Below are 23,080 nucleotides of genomic sequence, written 5' to 3'. Positions count from 1 at the left end.
AATAAAGTGAATTAAAGGGCCTGCATATCAGAAGATAGGAAAGCCCGTTCAGTACCTAAGTTTCTACCCCTTAGCACTAGCTGGGATATTGTTACCTTGGGGACTTCTCCCTTAGTGCCTGGGGGCAGTCTTAAGATCCAGAAGTTCCTGTTTCTCAGCAGGTTCTCCAGGTTCTCCAGCCTCCTCTGCAGGAAGTTATTCTCCTGGATCAGAGTTCCCAAAATAGTCCATTTACTCTCCAGCTGGTTACCAAATTCCATCGCTGTCCTCTCACAGCCTGTTAACTTCTTCTCGGTTGTCCCTGTTCTCGCCTCCAGATTCAGTAATTGTGAGGCATGGGAATTCACCTTCCTCTCCACGGCTTGGATGGCAGCCACTACTGTCCACAAGGAGATCTCTGTACTGTGATGATGGGGTTCTCTCACGGGAGTTTGTTCGGGAACAGCAGGAGTCTGCTTGCATGAAGAGAAACAAAGTCAGCATCAGCGAAAAATAGCCCAAGAACTGTTTCCCTTCCTGTACTGAAGCAGATTTGAAATGGAAACCCCACAATGTCTGACTCATATGAAATGTGGACCATTCATAAGCTTTAGGGCAAAAAGGGACCATTTGATTATCTAGCCTGATCTCCTGCACACCAGAGGCCATTCAGTTTTACCCAATTACCCCTATACTGAGCCAAATAACTAGTGTAGCGGTTCTCAACTTGTGGGTCGCAAACCGGACTCCGTTTTCATGAGGTTGCGGGCAGGGCTGCCGAGAGCGGGTTCAGGCCCTGGTGAAAAAAATTTTTTGGGCCACCCAGCAAGGGCGGGCTGGCTAAACAGGGCCCACAAGAGGGGGGAAGCCGGGCCCCGGTAATTTATACCGGCTTCCCCCACTCCCGTCGGCCCTGGTTGCAGGGGCTGAAGCCGCAGGTGGCGGGTAGGGTTGCCAGGTGGCCTGTTTTCAGCGAGAATGTCTGGTCAAAGGGGACCCTGGTGGCTCCAGTCAGCACCATTGACCCAGCCCTTGATACACGAACTGGCAAACCGGGAGCTGGTGTCTTGACACTGTCCCCAAGCCCGTGCTCTGCCCCGGCGGGGACCTGCAGCACCCCAGGGTGCCCACCCCAGGGTGCCCGCTGCCGGCGGCTCCCCGGGGGCTGAACACAACAGCACGAAGCCCGAACACGAGGGCGGGTTTCTCCGGGGCAAGGGAGGCTCCGGCACAGACCAGAACCTCCCCCGCCGGGCCGGACCGGGCTGGGCCAGACGTGCGCCCAAGGGCGCCCCCGGGAACCGGGCTCCTTCCCTCCAGCGCCCGGAGCCTGCGGGGGGGACACCGCGCCCGGGGCGGATGTCAAACCCCCGGCACCGGCCCGGCCGGGCAGCCCCGCGCTCCCCGCGGCCCGGCTCCCGGGGCCCAGGCCGGGCGGGGATCGCCTTGTCCCGGGGCCCGAGGCTCCCCCGCCCCAGCGCCGGGCCCTTACCTGGGCAGCGGCCCGCTCGGCCATGGCCCCCCCGGGCGGGGCTTCTCCAGCGGGCCCGGCCCGGCCCGGCCGAGCTCCGCTCCCGCTCCGGGCTGGGCAGAGTCCCGGCGCCGCCTCGCCTCGCCTCGCCTCGCCACGGGCAGGTCCCGGCCCCGCTGCCGGGCGGAGCGGAGCAGAGCGAGCGCCGGGGGGAGCCGCGGCCTCGCCCGCGGGGTCCCAGCAAGAGAAGCAGCTGGCGCGGGATCCGCAGGGCCGCCGCGAGCGGACAGCGCCGCCTGCAGGGCGCGGCGGAGAACGCAGCTCGTGGCCTGGGAGCTTCGCCCCCAAAGGGCCTGTCCATCCCCCCGGTGTGCGAGCCCTCCCCAGCGCCAGGCAGCGCTGACCCTGCAACATACGGATATTGAGTCGGAGATTTTAACCCCCCAGGGCCCATAGAGTCCCCTGGACTGAGCTCCTGTACCAGCCCTGCCATTGCACCCTTACCTGTCCTGAGCCAAGCACTCCTGGCTGCCTAAAGCAGAAAGAAATCCCCTTAAATAGCCACAGCGGGTAGTAAATACCTGGCCCTCGGGGCAGGGTCCAGTAGGGTTACCATATTTCAACAATCAAAAAAGAGGATGGGAGGAGCCCCGCCCTAGCCCCGCCCCTGTCCTGTCCTAGCCCCGCCCCTGCCCCTTCCACTCCCTCCCACTTCCTGCCCCCTCAGAACCCCCAACCCTCCCCCCCACTCCTTGTCCCTGTGACTGCCCCCCAGGACTCCACCCCCTCCCTAAGCCTCCCTGCCTCTTGTCCCCTGACTGCCTCCTCCTGAGACCTTCCCCACATCCTAACTGGCCCCCTAGGACACTACCCCCTACCTGTACCCTGACTGCCCCAACCCTTATCCACACCCCCACCCGCTGACAGATACCAGGGACTCCCACGCCCCATCCAACCACTCCCCACCCCCTGACAGCCCCCCCCAGAACTCCCGACCCATCTAAACCCCTCTGCTCCCTGTCCCCTGACTGCCCCCTCCTGAGACCCTCCCCCCATCCTAACTGGCCCCCTAGTACCCTACCCCCCTACCTGTCCCCTGACTGCCCCAACCCTTATCCACACCCCCACCCCCTGACAGCCCCCCCCAGAACTCCTGACCCATCTAAACCCCTCTGCTCCCTGTCCCCCCCTCCTGGGACCCCTGCTCCTAACTGCCCTCCAGAACCCCACCCCCTCCCTAAGCCTCCCTGTTCCTTATCCCCTAACTGCCCCTTCCTAAGACCCCTCTCCCTAACTGCCCCCCAGGACCCTACCTCCTACCTGTACCCTGACTGCCCAAAACCTTATCCACACCCCCAGAAAGCCCCCCCGGAACTCCCAACCCCCCCCCGCTCCTTGTCCCCTGACTGCCCCCTCCTGGGACCCCTGCTCCTAACTGCCCTCCAGAACCCCAGCCCCTACCTAAGCCTCCCTGTGCCTTGTCCCCTAACTGCCCCCTCCCGAGACCCCCCCACCTGTACTCTGACTGCCCAAAACCTTACACCCCCAACCCCCAGACAGCCCCCCCCCCGAACTTCTGACCCATCCAACCCTCCCCCTGCTCCCTGTCTCTTGACTACCCCCCCCCCAGAACCTCCCTGCCGCTTCTCTGGCCCCCGGCCCCCTTACTGTGCTGCAGAGCAGCGCGCTCGACAGCGGGGGAGGGGAGCAGGGTCGGAGCTCCAGACGGCGAAGGGCCGACGATCTGTGAATGCAGGGAGGGAGAGGAGGGGAGGGGTGTCAAGTTTCAGGAGAGAGGAGGGGGGACGTGCAGGAAGGGCTCTGGCTCTGGCTGTCGGAGCCCCGGCTGCTTTGTAAGCCGCGCGCACGCTCTGCATGGGAGGGGGGAGGAGGGGAAGTCCGGACATTGACAAATTCCCCCCGGACGCTATTTTTAACCCGAAAAAGCCGGACATGTCCGGGGGAATCCGGACGAATGGTAACCCTAGGGTCCAGGCTGGGCCGTTAAGACAGTGAGATCACCCGCCGAGCGAGCCCCTGCCCATTGGCTTTGAAGGGTCACACAGAAGTAGGGTTGCCAACCCTCCAGGAATTAAAGATTATGTCATGTGATGAAATCTCCAGGAATTCGTCCAGCCAAAGTTGGCAACCTTGCGGAGAAGATCAAGGGCTCAGTCCTCCCTCGATTTGCTCTTGTGAACAGTGGAAAGACTTCAGTGGGGCGACTTCCAAACCCAGCCCTCCACCCTCCCTCACAACTAAACCACCTTCTGCAGCAGGCTGCCTGGAGTCTACAGCCGTTTAGTTTCAATTAAGAAATTACAGGTCAGGTCCTCAGATGGCCTAGAGCAGCCTTGCTCTGTTGACTTCAGCTGAACTAGGGTGATACACCCCCTAAGGAGCTGGGCCTAGATTTTGTTAACTGAGCGGAATATGAAATGAACAGTATGATCAGTACAGGAGCCTGCATGTTATTCCTTTGGATACTGAGCACAATTTATGTTGCCCCCACCTTTTCAGCATTCAATAGGCCATAGATTTTTATATCAACCACGCATCATTGAAGTTGTCTTGAGGGACAGATTCAGGCAGCTGGAAATTGGAGGATTAGCACGAATTGAGACATTAAAGGCAGTTTCAGACTGTAGGATAAGCACATTAGTTTGATGTTTCTGCTAAAATGAGTAGCAGACACTGATTTTTACATTTAAATTACCCGTTAGGCTCCAGAGGTAGCACCCTATACAGATGTGTAGGGTGAGTCATTTCAGACAGTCTGCCAACACAAGAAAGTCACACTGCATGACTTAGGCCAGGTCTAAACTACAGACCTATATCAGTATAACTGTGTCACTCAGGGGTCTGGTCTACACGGGGGCGGGGGGGGGAGAGAATCGATCTAAGATACGCAACATCAGCTACGCGAATAGCGTAGCTGAAGTCGAAGTATCTTAGATCGAATTACCTGGGGTCCATATGGCGCAGGATCGACGGCTGCGGCTCCCCCGCCGACTGCGCTACCGCCGCTCGCTCTGGTGGAGTTCCGGAGTCAACGGTGAGCGTGTTTGGGGATCGATATATCGCATCTTAACAAGACATGATATATCGATCCCGGATAAATCGATTGCTACCCGCAGATATGGCGGGTAGTGAAGACGTACCCAGGGTGTGAAAAATCCACTCCCCAAGCGATAGTTACACCCACCTAACCCCGCCCATCGACAGCGCTGTTGGCAGGAGAGCTTCTCCCACCCCCATAGCTGTTGCCTCTAAGGGAAGTGAATTAACGACACCCATGCGAGAAGCTCTCACATTGGCGCTAAAGCACTACAGCGGTGTACGTGAAGACCAGCCCTTAACCTTGGAAACTTGAACTGAGTGTATCTTGGCAATCATGAGACCTGCAGCCATAACTTGAATAAAAAACACTAGATTCTGAAACACATGCTCTCTTTGGCTGGTTTTAGATTACCACAGCATTACAAGCATTAACGTTTACCAACTCTCAACTATGATTTCAATAGGACAACTCATACTTAAAGTAATGCACCAAGACATTATGCTTTATAAATAGTTTCAGGTGCTCATTTTTGCTCTCCAAATTCTAGGTGAGCTAGGGTTTTGGATTGAAATGTGCTGCTTCTCATATACTGTCTTGATGACTGAAGTCGGAGACAAAAGAATTGCTGTTCCAGATGAGACCAGTTCTCCATCCACATCCAATGGTCCGTCTCTGACAGCGACCAATACCAGCTCCTTCAGGGGAACAACAAATTCCATAGTGGAAGCTTCTTCCTAATCCCAGGCAGTTCGTGACAAGTTTATCCAATGGCACCTTCATCGGTGACTGAGGCCTGTAGGCTCAACCATAGTATAAATAATACATTGGGGGCAGGGGAGAATAAATTCCCTGAAATAAGAGAGTTTAGATCAGTTATATCTTGTTATCCTAATAAGTGTAATTGTGGCTGTTCTCATTATCTGTATAAGCATTGAATCATGCTTGTGGAACCCTACTACGAAACTGGCATTGACAATATCTTGTGGCAGAGTGTTCCACTGGCTCATTATTTATTGTGTAAAATAGCATTTATTTTTATCGGGTTTAAATTAGTTGCCTTTCAATTTCACTTGATATCCTCTTGCTTTTCTTTATGAGACAGGGAAAACAGAAGCACCCAATTTACCTTCCATGCCATTTAACTCAAATACCAAAAACGGGAAAAAAAGAGCACTATTAAATATTTAGCATTTTCGCTCTTCTAGTTAAGTGCTGACAGAACTCCCAATCTACATTTCTAGCTCTTCCAAAAAGACCTCTAGAAAAACAGGGAAGAATAAACTTGATGTTGAGCAGGAAAAAGAAACGTTCTTTGGAACGTAATAAAAATCTTTCAGGTCTTTTGTATACATCACCATAAAGAAACCTAAGAGGGTGCACACCTAATTCTTCTATCCCCTTTGCAATTCACCTTTAGGAATGGTGTGTTTTTACCATAGCCCTCCAAAGAGGCACGTCTGTTTTTTGTAGTCACCACATCCAACCCTCACCAGAATGGACAATTATTTTTTGAATCAATATGTTTTATGTCCATTTCACTTTTGTTACAATTGTTTTTAGCAGAATAAATGTCAGACGGACAATGTTACATGACAGATTTGTCATCCAGGTTACAAGACAAGACAAAGTGGTACAGAAGAAAGGCAAACGAGCTTTGCATGGCAAACATATCCATTTCAAGACAATTCGGATGCAGACTATATACAGGCCACGCAGTAATAAAACCAAATTAAGCCTCATATGGTACAAAAAGCAAAAGCAAAATGGAACCCAGCAGTAATAGAGGGGAAAGTAAGTCATCTGGTGCTATTAAAACACCAGTGCGAGTGGAAGGGGTATCAGAAGCAATATACACACACTTACATAAGAAAAACTGGACCATTTCCATAACTTTACAAACCTGGAATTTCCATGCTCAGAGTATTTATGAAACTGCTCCCAAACCGTAGCATCATTGGGAGACTCGTTGACGCTATCCGAGTTCAGCTTCTCAGTGTTCATAACACCCCATTATTCCCCGCAAACCATTCATGGTGGGGAAGGATCATCAGCTATTCCCACCAGTGAGCGATGATGGGGTTTAGCTGCCATTATACATGTGAGAACGCACGTCCCTATAAAAACCCACACAGAGAGATGCAAGAAAAAAAACCCTAAACAAACAAAACTCGAGGAGGACAGGCCAGGTGCAGCCCTAATGCTGAGATTATCGTCTGAACCTTGGACTAGAAGAACCCTATTTTGGAGGAGAGCCAGCGAGAGAAGGGCTCCGGCATTGCAGGACAGCGACACCTTCCCACTAGGAGGGCAGGTGTTAGGACACAAATCTTGCAGGAACAGCTGATGAGATTTCAGCCCCATTGACTCTGACTTAAACCCTAGCCCTGACTCTACTCTTCGGGATCCAGACCTGCTGCCCCACCAGCCCAGCTCGCTGTGAACTGTGGGGCAAGCTTGTGAACATTCGATCTGATGCTTTTAGAAGTCATTTATACGGCAAGGTGGCACAGACCTAGACTCGGACACAGCCCCAGGGCCCCAGAGTTTACCAGCGAATTAGGACAAGACACGGCACAGGAAAACAGAGCGGCAGTGGGGATTATTGACTGGCAGGAGGAGGAAAGGGCAGGGGTAGCTCGGAGAGGAGAAATGGCTCTGTGCAGATGAGAACATGGAGACCGCTCCAGGGGTCCGGGGGGGAGCATGATCCTGAGAAGGGGAGGAGTCAGGCAGACCTAGGAAGAAGGATCTGAACTCAGCACTCCGAGGTTTTTACTATGAAGGTACCAGGTATTTGCCGAACTACAGCAATTAACTCTTTCATGCAGGCAGATTTCTTCAGGCTCTGGCGAGCTAGAGAGCAGCTTTTACACCACCTGCCCTTCGGCAGATCCTGCCTCCCCTGCAGCGTCGAGCGAGCAAAGAGGGGGCTGCCGCAAGCACTGCAATCTTGCCTGCTTTAGTCAGCTGGTGCGGAGCAGAGATCAGACACTCTTCACGAGTTTGGCCAGGGAGCCTGTGGGAAGATGAGATGCCCGGGGAGCAGTCCTTTAGACTGCTGCCCAACAGGGTCATTTACAATTGGCCATGGAGAGCCCCACCCCACCCACTCACACTCCAGCCCTGAGGCCGACAGGAGGTTGTGGGTGCTTTTCCAGCCTACCAAGCGCGGGGATGAACTGGTCTGGACGTGATGCGCTAGTTACAACCTAGTCACCCATCCCACCCCCTGGTGTTTTCCCGGTCTCCAGTCTTTGCCCTGGGGAAGCCTGCTCGGTCTGGTCTGCCCTCTGCTGATCCTGTGGTGCCGTCGTACCTGGGAAGTCAGCCCCGCACTTTGCACACTTGCAGGGCGTCCCGGTCTCGTGGCTCTGCAGATGCTTGTGGAAGCTGGCCCTGACCTTGTAGCTCCTCTCGCAGATGGGGCATTGGAACGACCTCTGCCCAGAGCACGCTCGCTGGCCATTGGGCAGACGCTGCTTCTGAGCAGACGTCTCCCCACCCTCAGCGCACTGGCCGGCCTTCCCCCCAGCCTGGAGCCGCTGGCCCGCACAGAGCTCGGCGTGGCAGCTGCAGTCCTTGCCGTGCTCTGTGCAATCCTGGGGATTCTCCTTCCCGTGGCCCCGCTGGTGTCTGAGGAAACTCCCCTTCAGCCGGAAGCTCTTCCCGCACACAACGCACTGGAATGGCTTCTCCTCCACGCGGACTTGTCGGTGATTCAGAAGGAACCACTTCCGGCTGTAGGTCTGCTCACAGCTGGTGTATTTGTACGGCCTCTCCCCAGTGTGGCTCGCATAGTGGCGGCTGAACTCCGAATGGCACCGGAAGGTCCTGGCACACTCGGTGCACTGACAAGGTCTCTCTCTGGCACGGCTCCTGGGCTGTTTCCCAAAGCTCACTTTCAACCGGAAGCAATTCCCACCCTTAGTACACCTGATATACGGCCTCCCTCCCGCGTGGCTTGCCTGATGGACATGGAGAGGCTTGATACCACCGAAATCTCTTCCACGTGGAGTCGGCTCCTCCAAGACAATGCCTGCCGGGCTCCTTGGCGGCGTTACAGAGCCGCACTGACCCTCCCAGGCTGTTGTAGCAACCAGACTCTGGGAAACACTTTCCCCTGAAATTCCCAGGAGCATGTCACGCGGCTCCAAGTCTTCAGGATCTTCCTCATGCTCCTGCATCTCCGTTTTCATCACAATCACCTCATCTGCAGCAATAGAGAGAGACTCAGAGACATCCCTCCCTTGGCCTGCGTGAGCCAGAGAAAGGAATTCTCAGCTGATTCAGTGACTCGATGCAGAAAAAATAAACGTGTCAGCTTACTGAACTTGGCCGATAAAGTAGACAAGGGGTACAGTTTTCAAAAGAGCCCAGGGGACTTATGAAACTTAGTCCCGTTTAAAAAGTTTCTAGTAACTTTTTAAACTGGGATTTAGGCACTTTTGAAAACTTTACCCAAGATAAATAATGAGTGCGCACACGCAATCTAGGGCCTGGTTTTCAAATCAGCAGAGCAACCCCCCTTCCTGCTCAGCACTTCTGAAAGTCAGACCATTAGCATCTAAACTGAGAGATTTCTGGCCTGAAAACTTGTCTGTAAACCAGAAGCTTCACACTGGGTGGAGCTCTGGGAAAAGGGTGTATTTAAGTACCAGGGCGTATGAAGGGTCAGCGCTGAGTCCAGAAGGTCTAGACAACTGGAGAGCAAAAACTATTTAGTTAAGGTTGTAATTGTGTTCCCATGATAATCCTATTTTCAGAAACTCAGTCTTCAAAAGTTACCCTTTTGCCCTGAAACTTTTCATACATGGTCTGAAACCAAAGGAGATTTCTTTTTCCACCCTTCCAAAAGTTTGAGTGAGATCTGTCTGGACATTTATGGAAAAAAAGATAATTAACCTTCTCAGTTTTGTAATTTTGCTGCTGATATTGGCGCTAAGTAGTATCTTAAACTTGTGGGTCAAATTCTCAGTTGGGATAAATTGTCATTCCTCCCATAGGCGCCGACTCCATGGGTGCTCCGGGGCTGGAGCATCCACGGGGAAAAATCCCAAGCTCCCTGCCCTGCCCCACCTCCGTCTCCTCCCCTGAGCACGCCACAACCCCGCTCCTCCGCCTACCTCCCAGCGCTTGCCACCACCAAACAGCTGTAGCAAGCTCCGGGAGGGAGGGGGAAAGAGCGGGAACGTGGCGCGCTCAGGGGAGGAGGCGGGGAAGGCATGGGGCTGGGGTGGGGATTTGGGGAAGGAGTCGGCGGAGACTTTGGGGAAGGGGTTGGAATGGGGGTGGGAGGGGGCAGGGCCGGGGGGCGGTGTCGAGCATCCACCGGCGCCAGTAGAAGTCGGCACCTATGATTCCTCCATTGACCTTGATGGAGTTCCACCAGTTTACAACAGCGGAGGATCTAGCCCATTTCAAATGTCACGTGTGGCTAGTCAGTGAGGAATAACTGCTTAGTTCATTTGGGGGGGGGGGGGGAGAGTTTTAAACAGTAAAGTCATAACACATAAAAAGTGTTTTTTGTGAACGTGCTGTAAAAATGTCTATTAAATAGTTAGTCCGTGATTCAATACAGCTGCAGAGTTGACACTGTGCTACCCTGTCCCATGCTGCTGCCAGGCATTTGATAGATTTACTGAGAGTGCTGCGAACAAACACAACGTACGGAGTTGCAAAAACCCGACAGACACATCTCAATAGCAGCACAGGTAGCTTCTCCCGCCTCTCCTATTTTTTTCCTCTTTTCTGTCTTTTTAAAAGAAAAGAAAAAAGAAATTAAATGCAAAATAAGTCTTGTGTTAATGCAATGCTGGGCTCACAGTTTTGATCTAAGAACTAGGTGCAAAGGTGAAGATTCTGATAATGTTAACTCAGCTACATCATGCGACTGTCAAGCTTAGGAAACAGCATTTCTCTTGTAATAGTTGCCTTTGACAGTGTCGAGATTGCAAATCGTCTCCTGGATTTGAGGGAAAGAGGATTTCCAGCTGTTATTTCACAGCCTATCGAAGTTATTACAATCCATCTCACCTGCGCAGAGCTCTGTATGGAGTCGCTTTTCCTCCAACACCTGCATATCCGGCACACTTGGCTCTTCCTCGACGTCCCTCCGGCAGAAAGCGTCACGTGCAGAAGCTGCGCGTCCTGTTCATGGCAGACAGAGTAACGTATTGCTTTGCTGATCTCCACAAACAATACACAAGGAAACGTAAACTGATCGGAACCCAGTGCTGTTTCTGGGCTGGAGGAGACACGCATTCTGCTTGGCTACAAACATTTCACTGAGGAGCCAGAGGAAACAAATGCAGAAGGGCTCAGAGCCGGGAGAACTTGAGAGGGGTGGAAATCCAAAGGTGATGGCTGAGTCCATAAAGGGGCAGGTGGTACCGATAGGCATGGAGCTGTGCAGAACAGCATTGCCCCAGGCGAGCTCCCTGGGAGCCCAGAGTCTGCACCAGCCCTTTGGCGGGAGCAGCATGCACTCACCTCTGTTGCTGGCCAGCCCTGCTGATGGTGTGGAAGTGGTGGGGGGAGGGGGTAAGGACCTATTGTCTCCTTTTGGGGGTACAGCTCACTGGGGGACTAGTAGGAAGCAACCTCAGCACCAAGGATTGCAACTGCCAGGATAGGAGAAGGCTCCTTGCACTATAATCTCTTGCTCATCTGTCCAGGGACCAGCCAGAGTCTGGGCCAAAGGTTTCACTGGATTTCACTCCATTTGGGCAGCTTAGCACATCACTCACCAGCACTGGGGTCTGTCGAGAGCTCTCCTTCCCCAACGCGTTCTTGATTCTCAGCACTGGACTGTTCCTCTCGTTTAATCCATGATAAAACATCACAGCCGGAGACTGTGTAATTGGTTCCTGGAAAGAGGAAATAGAGGCTGTGTTTTATTCATATACCTCACTGACTCATTCTTACCAAGCACCTGGAGCGATTTTAATCTGGACACACACACGCAAGGGCTAAACTAGAAATAACATCATGATTGTCCATCCCTTCCTATTAAGTGCTGACACGGGCAGAGATTAGTCCCCAAGACAGTTTCACAGAGAAGGGGAGACTCTGGAAAGTGTTCTCATATCTCTTGACTATGTAACAAGTGCTTTAGTGCAGCGATGGATGCTGTAGAAATATAAATAGATATGGTAGAAAATGATAAAAGGGCCTAGCTACTCCAGCAATGGACACACTAGAAATACCCAAGATGGACAGGGAATTACACAATCTGTAGAAGCCAGCAAAGGTTTTGTTGGCAGGCTAGTTTCTCTTTCTTTACGCTCGGTGGATATCCGGAGAATGCTCACAGAGGTAAGACGAAAGGTGGGCAATTGGTATAACCACATGTGCAACATTACAGAGCTTTAGGTCATTGTTAAAAATCATTTAGATAGTGCTGCAGACTCTAGACAGCGCATCAAACCACACTGAAGTATTCAGATTCATAGATTTTTAATGCCAGAAGGGACCATTATATCTTGCCTGACCTCCTGCATAATGCAGACCAAAGAAAATCACCCAACAATTTCTGCATCAAGCCCTAACTTTGCTTTGAACTACACACTAGCAAAAGGGAAGGTATAGGCGATCTTGGTGATACAAAAGACAATAGGTATATACAAGCACACGATAAATGGCACAGGTATAGATAAAGAGATAGTATTATACATATGGCTTGATGCTATCAGTACAGAGTGGGAGTATTACAAATGCCTTAGCTAAATTAGAAGGTACTGTACAGGTATATATAAGGAGAGGTTGAATTGGGTCGGTCTGTAGTGGCTACGACAGCCTGCCCACATTTCCTAGTTGCTGTTACCTTGTGCTTCAGAATCTAAGCTTTCATTTAAAAATAAATAAATAAATAAATAAATACAAATTCTGGCACTCATGGTGGCATGCCGACTGAATTTAATCAACACAATTATATCTGCTTGAGCGTGCAAACAGCTTGAAACAATAGCTTGGAAAGATACACACTGCTCCTATTCAAATTGACAAGGTGTTGCCTCTGGAGACTACTGATGGCAACTGAACTCCCAACATTTTAAACTTTCACAGCTGATCAAAGCTCACAAGGAAAAAAAAGGGGAAGTATCACGTAATGAACTGAGTCATCCATTGTGGAGTCACAAAATGGCAAAGCGGAGGTTGGAAGTGGGTCTTGGGAAGAATCCCACCACTTTTTTCATCTCTGATCACACTGTGCAAGCAGGTATAAGGAGATGGGTATTTGGAGGTAAATATTTCTACCCGTTATCATGCATTTTGACAGAAGATCAATAACTTTCCTTCTATCAAACATGTTAAATGTAGAGTGGTAAGTGCATGCATGCTGTTAGGCAGTGGTTAAAAGCTGGCATTAGATACTGTAAATTGAGGTAGATCTGATTACTCCCGCACCATTACCTTCATTTTGCTGTCAATCAATGTGTCTATTTCAGAGGCATTTATTTTACCCCACTGATACGAACATCTCGCACTTTTTCCTCTTCACTAACTCACAACTCCAAGCGTAGTTTGAGAACAGCTGTTCAGCAGGCGACCAAGGAATTGATTTGGTCTGACTCTGGCTGTTCCAACAGCTTTAATTTCTTTTAGTTGTTGAGGCCCAAATGTGAGCCACTGTCGAGTTACAAGAGCAGCTAACCAACCAAAAATAATGTAAGTCGGAAAATGTGTTTTTTCTTGTTACTGTTGCATTCAATTGGTGTCAGGCTTGGGCAGAATTGCCACTTTTTACTTCACTCACCCCTGTGTAGCAGGACAGCACAAGCCCAATGGGACTTACGGGATGTGTAGCCTTTGTGCAGGTGCCCTGTCTGAAGAGGTGAATCTTACCCTTTGGAATGGTTTCAGTCCATTACTGACCTGTGCTGCGGTCTGCAGGGACACCTCTTTCCTTAGCATCGCCCTGTTCCCCGACACACAGCTCTGCACCTTGTTCGGTCTGGCACAACCGGCCAGGTGCAGCAACGGGAGAATCTGCTCGGGGGGGAGGGAGAGGAAAGAGAGAGAATTCCATTGTGTTTATCGAATATCTGTTTAGCTGCTGGCAACACATTACAATGTCTGAAAGCTAGAACCACCGAGGGTCACGAGAACTTTGGTTCTCGCTTTGTCCTTCCCGTGCTCTTTCTAAATTACTGTATTTTAATCCATTACTCACTGACACATGGTTCAATAGAGATTTTCCTTTCTTCAGAGGCCTGCGGATCCCCGATATACGGCTCCTCCCCTCGCTCTATCCGGGACAGGATGTCAGGTTTAGAAACAGCATAGTCTGTTCATGGGAGAGGATATTAGGTGGGATACGGTAGGATGTTCTATTCAGATCAGTTACACAGGGATTAAAAGAATCCTTTCAACTGAGATATTCATTAGCTATTAAAAACAATATCACATTTATAACCAATCAGTTTCAATGAAAGGTAGAACCTGGTTTACTTAAACATTGTCTAGTGAGGGGCCAATCCTGCAGGTGCTTACTACCAAGCACAGCACTTACTGCTGTGAGTAGGCCCATTAACTTCCCCAGTCATCGCTGTTATTACCTGCAATATAATAGCACCGAGAGGCTCCAAACAAGATCAGGGCCCCATTGTCTCTACTGCCCAAACGCTGGTTCTTTTCGCTCCCCATGTTATGGATAATGAGGCTGGGACGAATAGCCTGGATTCATCATCCAAACTGCTGACACTGCTCCAGAGAGGCCAGATTCCGGGGAAGATCTTGGAAGCTCTTTCAATGGAGGAGGTTCATTCTACGTTCTCCTTTGGGAATGACTGAATGGCTGGTTATTTCGAGGCTTGATGCCAGAGCCTGAGTTGGACTGTGGGATGGTGTTTACTGTGGGGGATGTGAAGCGATCATTCAACACCCTCCTCCTCTGTTCCTAGCAGGGGCTGGGAGTTGGACTCTAAGTGGTTCCAAGCATTCTTTACACCATACAGTCATTTGTCCAAGGGGGAAAGGGTCCCTATATGCAAGAGTTATTGTATGTCAATACAGCATATTACTCAAGAACAGAGCAACTCCACAGGGATTGACGCATGCTCATCGCATCACAGCTATGCTGTTGAGGATGGAGGACACCAGAATGCCAAAGCAGCTGTGGAATGGAAAACTGGAAGCGGGTAACCGTACACGAGGCAGCCAGAAGAAACGCTTCAAGGACACACTGCAGCACAATCTGAAGCAGTGCAACATTGCAGCTGGGAGTTGTCAGCAATAGACAGATCGCGCTGGCGAGCAATCGGGGATGGGGTTACTCAGATCATGATCCTGAGGTGCTGAGTCATACATAGCAGCGGATTCGGCAGGCACAGAGCGTAATCCCTTCCTCAATACGGAGCTACAGATGCCCTCGATGAGGAAAGGACTGACACTCTCACATCGGCCTTTTAGACCCCAACGTAACACTGTTATCAGCATCATCTTTAGTCACCGAGGGCAACAACAATTCCTCAAGAACGGTGAATTTTAATTAGCTATTCTGTCCCTGTCCACACAAAATCAGTCATGCTGGGGGGAAAACCCACAATGCCAGTTAAAGCACTGTTCCTTCCCCAGTGCAGACGGGATCCTCAGTGCTAACTGGTTTATGCTTCCCCTGGATCTGCACCTGCTTGGGGTTTATATTACCCTGGACTTGACTCTTCAGTTGTTTCTCTTTGGAGAGATTTTGCATCAACAGCTGACATGGAAACTAGCAACTTTCTGTATCTAGATTGAACTTGAACATGTAGATCCCACTGTGCTTCTAGTATGGGATAAGAGGAAGTGGTGGCCTAAGGCCCAACAGTGTATATTTTGGTACTTCTTCCACAGAAGGATGTGAGGAACTTGAGCTTTCCTAAAAATCTGGAAGACTAATGGCATTGGCCCAGCAAAAAAAACCTAAGGAACTGTGAGCGGGAGGAAATCCAGTCCATGAAAGATCTCACCACTTCTAATAAAGGAGTGAAAACGGATCCTTACCCAGTGAGATCAGGGTCTCATAATTCCCCTTCATCGTGTTCTTGTAAAGCTCCTTCTGCCATTCACTCAAGCTTTTCCATTCCTGCTCATTGAAATAGACTGAGATGTCATCAAATGTCACCGGCACCTGAAATCACAAGGGGGAGACACCCACCACCTTCTGACTCTGTCACACCCTCCTTTTTATTTTAACTCTAAGAATGTTTTAAAGTTAATTTAATTTGAGTTTAGCCACAATCAAGATACTATGGGCCAGATATTCAGCTAGTATAAATCAGCAATACTCCTCTGACTTCAAAGCAGCTCTGCCTAGTTCCACTAGCTGAGGATCTGGCCCCATCCAGGGGTCAGAGTTTGCAGCTTGACATTGTTATTATTTAACATGACAGTAGGTCCCAGGGGCTCCAGTCAAGATCCAGCTCTCTTGTCCTAGGTGCTGCAGAAACACGTGAGAAGCAGAGAGTTTATCACAGATTATCTTTGAACATGCAGATTTAGGGAAATGTTGGGTTGCAAACATTGCAGTTTGGGACTCTTCTGAATGTGGGGTTTTGTTCTGTCCATTATAGCAACAGGATGCTTAAAACCAGAGCTCTGGTTCATGCCCATCTCTAAATTACCGGTAATTGTTCATAAAAGCAAATCTAACATTGAGCTCCTCTATTAATTCACAGAGCAAGCAATGGCACCCCCATCTTTACTGTCATCTGGAAGGATCACATTTAAAGAACAGGGTCGTTCCGTGTCTGCAGCCCAGTCAGACGTTGACTTTTCCATCTGCCAACCAGGGACCAGTTAGCGCTAGCTGTGCCAGTGGTTTCCGTGATTGGATGCCTGTCTGCAGAGAATGTCTGAGCCCATAACCACCCATCCACTCTCATGCAGGATAATGGGAGTTTAATCCAATAAAAATGATTCACTTTGCAATCTGCAGCTTAAGCACCTTTGATTTTCCAGTGAGAAGAGTCTAACTAACATTGACTGAATCTGACTGAACAGCTCCAAGGAACCATACTCAGCTGACAGGCACAGTAAATGCCCATCAATAAGGTGCATTAACTGAGCACATATGAATGGATTGTTTTCACAGTGTTGGAATTTCATAACATTACATTTGAGTAACACGGACGTTAACCGATCTAGGCAGTTCCCATTTGCACCCCTCTGTTCATGGGTCCATTTATACAATTCTCTCCCAGGTGTAGCAAAGTTTCTGAAGGCACACTGAAGAACAGACAGGAAAGCGTACCAGAGAGAGGCAAAGTAGGGTTTCACACACACAAGAAAAGTTTGAGTGTGGAAAATCCACCTCTTTCGGGCTGGTAGGCTCATTAGAACTGCTCAACTGGTCTCTGGGATAAGAGGGGAACATTTTGAAATGCACAGGCCCAGAGGGCTCTGCCTGAGAGAAGTGCAGAGTGCTGCAGAGGAAGGCTCTCAAATGGCAAAGAGGCAGTGGGGAAAGTCAAAAACTGAAAAGAGCAGGTAAGAGCAGACCGGAAGGCTAGTCCAGTGGTTACAGCGCTAGCCGGGGTTCAATTCTTGTTCTTCCATGAATATTCTGTGGAACCTTGGGCAAATCTCAGTCTCTGTGTGCCTGAGATTTACACCTGGGGATTATAGCACTGCTCAACCTCACTGGGGTGTTGTGAGGATACATACATTAAAAGCTGGAGAGGCACTCTCATCCAGGGCCATATAAGTACCTAAAATAGACAGACAGTGGGGGTTCCTTCTCCCTTCTCTGGCTATGAACTTTGGGCTTCTGTGCTTTCCTTAATCTGGAGAGGTTTTTCCAGATGTTAGATTTGTTCTTCCATTCCCTCCCTTTTCCCCCCCCAAACTGCTCCCACCAGCATGAGAAGGGCGTGGGGTGAAAGTTGTCTAACTAGTTCTGATCAGCGCGGCGGTTGGCTCGAAAAACCCTCTGAAGCCCCATCAAATCTGAGCACTTTTAGAACAGAGAAGACAGAGATTGGATGGGGGAAAAGAACGGGCCTGTGAAAAAAATCCCTTGTGTATCTGGTAATAGAAGGGACTTACTTAATACATCTTTTAACATGGTACGGCCCCTTCCATATGAAGCACTAAAAATGCCTTACTAATACTGGTGGCTTAAGCCTCAGGTACCCCTGTGCAGGAGGTAAATGTCATCCCCATTTTAAAGATGAGGCTCAGAAAAGTTAAGAGGCATGTCCAAGATCACACAGAAAGTTTGCGACAGATCTGGGAAATGAATCATAGAATTATAGCAGGGTAGGACTGGAAGGGATTCAGGAGGTCATCTAGTCCAGTCCCTTGCACTCAAGGCAGGACTAAATAATAACTAGACCCAGATCTCGATTCCCAGACCTGTGCATTAACTACAAGACCATCTCTTCTACTCTAGGCTGACTTCCGCCTCCTTAGTGCTAGTGGAGATGTGCTGCTATAATGCTTATTTTCCTAGCTCATCGCTTTGACCATGTCACCCCCTTCTCTGCATCACTCCACTGCCCATCAAATCACATCAACAAGCACATCAACAAGGGAGGGGAGGGACAGCTCAGTGGTTTGAGCATTGGCCTGCTAAACCCAGGGTTGTGAGTTCAATCCTTGAGGGGGCCACTTAGGGATCTGGGGCAAAATCAGTACTTGGTCCTGCTAGTGAAGGCAGGGGGCTGGACTCGATGACCTTTCGGGGTCCCTTGCAGTTCTAGGAGATAGGTATATCTCCCTAAGAAATGTCTCCTTGTCTGTATCCCCGGTTCCATCTCGTCCGATATTTCTATTGTAGATTCCTTGGGGCAGGGACTGTCTTTTTGTTCTGTGTTTGTACAGCACCTGCCACAGTAGGGTCCTGGTCCATGACTGGGGCTCTTAGGCATTACCACCATTCAGATAATACTAGTTACCTGGGGCACCTCCCCCTTAGTGCCTGGGGGGAGCCTCAGGATCCAGAAGTTCCTGTTCTTCAGCAGGTTCTCCATGTTCTCCAGCCTCCTCTGCAGCAGCCCGTACTCCTGGATCAGAGTTCCCAGCACGGCCCATTTACTCTCCAGCTGGTTCCCAAACTCCACTACAGTTCTCTCACAGCCTATTAGTTTTTTTTCAGCCATCCACATTCTCCCTTCCAGACCCAGCAACCTCGTGGCATGAGAATCTAATTTCTTCTCAACAGCTTGGACTGCGGCTAATACAGTCCGAAGGGAAGCCTCTGCACTTGGAGGTGGTGTTTCTTGTACAGACGTTTGCTCAGGGAGGACTGGTGGATGTAAGGCGGCCAGGGGCTGCGATTCCACCTCCCATTCATCAGCCTGTTTCAAGGACAGAAAATGAAAACAGAGTTGAGGTCACGTTCCCTATCGGCAAAGTTAGCTACAAAGAAACAGGACAAGCAGCCGCTCACATGCAATAGGCCGCCCAGACTGTTCAAGGGTTGCATCTTTATCATCATCATCGGCTCACATTCCAGAAGTGATGGTTAAAAAGCTGCTGACATTTTCATTATAATCCTCATTTATAAGGGTCAATGGGAATGGCATTGAACTGAAATGTCCCATGCATCTCGGGTTTTGTCCTAATTTGTTTGAGGAAAACTGCAATATAAGGCAAGAGCTTTTCTAATCACGTTCATTTACAAACAAGAGTCAATCACTACAACAGTCTTATGAGAAGAGAATTAATGAGCCTGGCATGAGGTCTCCTTGCCACAGGGCCCCAGACACTCCCAGGGGATGTCCGCACTGGAGCTGGAGGGGGAATTCCCTGCGCGAAGAGACATACTAGCGCTAGCTCTAGAGAAGTGAAGTGTCAGCAGTGAGTAGCAGGAAGCGCTAGCCGTTCTGAAGACACACTGCCCAAGTCCAGCGGCACACACTCCAGGGGGCTCGCCTCTCCCACTGCTTGCACCACCACAACTGTGCTCTATTTTTAGCATGCTAACTCGATCAGAGCTAGTGCAAATATGCCTCCTTAAAATGGGAATCACACAACCAACTCAAAGCGTGGACATACTCTGGGTCTCTCGCTCTCTCTTATGGCCCATCTGCGCACCAACATTTATCCCGTCAGGAGATGGCGCTATATCCCAGCAGTGACCAGACGGGATGGGAACAAACTAACTGTACAAACTCGGTGCTACAGTCTGTACAAACTTAAATCTCACAACACCCCAGGTAGGTAGGTAAGTATCCTTATCTCCAGCATTTAGAAATGTTAAGCAACTTGCACAAGGACATACAGTAAAAATGTCTGGACCAACATTTGAATCCACGTCCCCTTCTTCTCCTCATGTCCTTGTCACTAACTTGAGGTTTTTCCAGAACCATCCCCAAACAATACCTAATGCCCTAGACCACTGTGCTTCCTAGGCAAATCATTTCACTGTGTCCTAGTTTTCCCCTCGGTAAAATGGGGTATTAAAAATCTGAAAGCACACAGGATTTAAGATCTCCTCAGTCATCAAACTTACTTGGCTTCCTAAATAAAGCATGATTATCACTGTTTTTACAGATGGGAAAACTGAGACCTGCTTGGGATAAGAAACTTGCCTCAAGAGCATTGTGGTCCAGCAGTTTAAATACAGGCCAGAGCATCGGGAGAGCTAGGTGTGTGAGAGCATGAACCTCCATTTATCACCCTCCCAATTAAACAGAAGACTGCCGTGAACCCTGCTTATAAAGCACTAGAGAAGTGTAAAGGATTATTAAGGCCAGTCAGTAGTAGACATGGAAATAGGGTTCAGGGGTCACAGGCCTGTGCTCATTTCTCTAGGCCTGCAGAGATCCTCCAGGTTGAAGTTTCACTCACCTCTTTTTGTCTCAACCAACTTTCCCCCCCAAAAAAACCTGCTACATTTTTGCCAAAGTTTCCGAAAATCTAAAACCAGCTAATTCCACATAGAGTTTGGCAACAAATATTCACCCAGTTCTAATCCCAATACTTTGCATTTCTCTTGGAGGATCTCAAAGCAATTTACCAATACAGACACATTAAGACTCATAACCACCTCAGGGAGGCATAAGTATTATTCCCCATGTAGAGACAGAGAAACTGAGGTCAAGTGGCCTGTCCAAAAATCACATAGCAAGTCAGTACAGAAGTGGGAACAGAAACCATGACTCCTGGCACTCAATCCTTTGCTTCAGGCATGAATCTGTTCTTCCTCTCAATATAAACACATAGTGTTATTTATCAACCAACATTTAGGTACCTCTTGGATGATTTTTTTCCGGAAGGCTCCTCTTCCTTTTGGTTGCGATAGGGACTGTGGGTTCCCGTTCACATTCGGGCAAACGTTCAGAGTTGGAACCGCTGTTTTGGTTAGAAGTAACCGCTTTCCAAATTCTAATTTTTTTTGCGTCACACTTGAAATGTCAAAGCACTCATCCGTGAAGTGCGCGGAGCAGATCAGCGAGCGGTCGTGTCCCCCTCTCCAGTCTGCTCTCTTCATCCGAACAAATCTGTCCCAAAGGCTCCTAACATGAGGGTCTTTTGGAAATTTGAACAAGGATACACCGTCTTGGGTGGTGTTGGAACACCTGGCCACTACGCAGCGGGCTGGCATGGTTTGTAACGTATACGTTACAATGGCACTAGCAGGCAAGTTCTAGAGATTCCTCCAGCTGATCTGTTAGGAAAGAGGCTTCAAAGGTTTCTAAGTAGCTCTGGGAGTTGTTGCATCCCTTGTCTCCTAGTACAGTTCTTACACTGTAGCTGTTCAGTGTAACGCTCAGAATCCAAAGACGCGAGAACACCCCCTTCTTCAAACGCCTTGGCTTTTTATTTGAATGACACCTAAAAAGCAGAGAGAAAACCCTTTCATGCACATAACTATAATGATGATGTGTAGCCACACCAAGTGCATGCAAATATTCAGTTACTTCTTTTAAATACAAAATTATGCAATGCTTTACGAGCCTGGTTTTGAAAAAGTTAGGTGTGGAACTGCCCATACAAAATGAGTTCACAATTACATACACACAGTCCAGGTAACTGCACATGCATATGCCTGGTTCTGGTCATTTCCATTCATTTCCCAGACCTGAAGAAGAGCTCTGTGTGGCTCAAAAGCTTGTCTCTCTCACTAGGGTGCCCAGACAGCAAGTGTGAAAAATTGGGACAGGGGGTAGGGGGGTAAAAGGAGCCTATATAAGAAAAAGACCCAAAAATCAGGACTGACCCTATAAAATCGGGACATCTGGTCACCCTCTCTCTCACCAACAGAAGTTGGTCCAATAAAAGATATTACTGCACCCACCTTGTCTCTCTAATATCCTGGGACCAACACGGCTACAACTACACCGTACACAACATTGGCAGTTACGCAGTTTGTGCGCACAATCATAACTGCACGTGAAACTTGCACATCTAAAAGTTTTCAACATTGGGCCCAACCTGTTCAAACTACTGTGCTCCTCCCCTACCAATCAAGAGTCTTTCAACCCTGCACATCAGAGCACTTTAAGAACAATTAATGCATTTTCAAAATCCTTATGTGAGAAATAAGAATCTAGTCCCACTCCCAGTTTACAGCTTCTGTGTGCCAGGCTGTCAGGGATGAAATGACCAGTGCTTAATTTGTGTCAGAGCCGGCCCTGGCACCTCTAGGCTTAGCAGTTCATATCCCCAGCACCTCTGTCCTTGCCAGGTCAGTTATGAAAGTCAAAAAATTGCTTACACCCCGGCACCTATTTACTTGAGCCCCAGCACCACTTTCATTACAAATTAAGCCCTGGAAATAACTCACTCAAGTCGGTAGCAGTGTCCGAAATAGAACCCAGCCTGCTGACATTAGATAACGCTCTGGACACTGCACTGGGCTTCCTGCGGAAAGCGATGCTGGTGCCCTGTGAACACCCCCTGCAGCTGCCAGGCCCTGACCACTACCCTCCTGCCCAAGCGCCAAAGCCCACCTGAGGCAGGTGAGCGGAGGCGCGAACCAGGAATCCAGGTAGGGTGACCAGATGTCCCGATTTTATAGGGACAGTCCTGATTTTGGGGTCTTTTTCTTATATAGGCTCCTATTACCCCCCCACCCCCATCCCGATTTTTCACACTTGCTGTCTGGTCACCCTAAATCCAGGCATTTCCTTGCTGGCCTTCCCCCTGCCCGGCTACACGGGGAGTGGCAGTGCTAGGGCCGCCCTGGCTAGCGCTAGGAAGCGGGGTGTTAACTGCGCCCCGGGGCAGGGGGCCCACAGCCCCGCGCCCCCCAGGGCTGGAAGTCAGGGGCGCCCCCCCCGGCCCAAGGGGTCTCGAGCCAATCCCTGCGGGAGCCGGGGGGCGCTGGGCAAACGTGCCCCGGCTCTGCACGGAGCCCACGGGCCAGGCACCGGGGCTACCGTACCGCAGCGCCCCAGCGCCGGGCCCTTACCTGGGCAGCGGCCCGCTCGGCCATGGCCCCCCCGGGCGGGGCTTCTCCAGCGGGCCCGGCCCGGCCCGGCCGAGCTCCGCTCCCGCTCCGGGCTGGGCAGAGTCCCGGCGCCGCCTCGCCTCGCCTCGCCTCGCCTCGCCACGGGCAGGTCCCGGCCCCGCTGCCGGGCGGAGCGGAGCAGAGCGAGCGCCGCCGGGGGGAGCCGCGGCCTGGCTGCCGGGGCCCGGGA

General features: G+C 50.3%; 2 protein-coding genes across 5 annotated transcripts in view; both read right to left on the bottom strand.

The window, feature by feature from the left end:
* LOC128831351 (uncharacterized) overlaps positions 1-1,675 on the bottom strand; it is a 33,837-nt gene extending 32,162 nt beyond the window's left edge. Inside the window, exons 1-2 of the mRNA XM_054017662.1 lie at positions 1,472-1,675; positions 96-452 (exon numbers count right to left, since the gene is read on the bottom strand). Of these exons, the coding sequence (XP_053873637.1) occupies positions 96-452; positions 1,472-1,495 (381 nt within the window). The 5' untranslated portion in view covers positions 1,496-1,675. The remainder of the gene's footprint in view (positions 1-95; positions 453-1,471) is intronic.
* Positions 1,676-6,491: 4,816 nt separating this feature from the next.
* On the bottom strand, positions 6,492-23,080 carry LOC128830930 (zinc finger protein 282-like). Of its 4 annotated transcripts, none has more exons than XM_054016865.1 (9): positions 22,852-23,080; positions 20,689-21,272; positions 18,389-18,790; positions 15,495-15,621; positions 13,684-13,797; positions 13,386-13,499; positions 11,258-11,377; positions 10,545-10,658; positions 6,492-8,763 (listed from the first exon to the last, which is right to left on the bottom strand). In XM_054016865.1, exons 2-9 carry the CDS (start codon positions 21,040-21,042, stop codon positions 7,721-7,723), a joined length of 2,388 nt encoding a protein of 795 aa, XP_053872840.1. In that variant the 5' UTR covers positions 21,043-21,272; positions 22,852-23,080; the 3' UTR covers positions 6,492-7,720. The 4 variants fall into 4 exon arrangements, with proteins under 4 accessions (XP_053872840.1, XP_053872841.1, XP_053872843.1 ...); XM_054016866.1 differs by having other exon boundaries at positions 6,492-8,721; XM_054016868.1 differs by having other exon boundaries at positions 15,495-15,576.

The sequence above is a fragment of the Malaclemys terrapin genome, chromosome 2 (genome assembly GCF_027887155.1).
Source record: "Malaclemys terrapin pileata isolate rMalTer1 chromosome 2, rMalTer1.hap1, whole genome shotgun sequence".
Lineage (NCBI taxonomy): Eukaryota > Metazoa > Chordata > Testudines > Emydidae > Malaclemys > Malaclemys terrapin.
The sequence above is the reverse complement of the archived record's forward strand: the minus strand, read 5'-3'. Positions and strand labels throughout refer to the sequence as shown.

Bases quoted from the DNA above. Each gene is read 5' to 3' on its own strand.
- LOC128830930 (XM_054016865.1), bottom strand. From the start codon at position 21,042: ATGCCAGCCCGCTGCGTAGTGGCCAGGTGTTCCAACACCACCCAAGAC. The intron at 15,622-18,388 runs GTAACTAGTATT...TTGTGATTTCAG, and splicing joins CTAAGGGGGAGGTGCCCCAG to GTGCCGGTGACATTTGATGA. The intron at 8,764-10,544 runs GTGAGATGGATT...TGGCTCACGCAG, and splicing joins CCATACAGAGCTCTGCGCAG to GCCAAGGGAGGGATGTCTCT.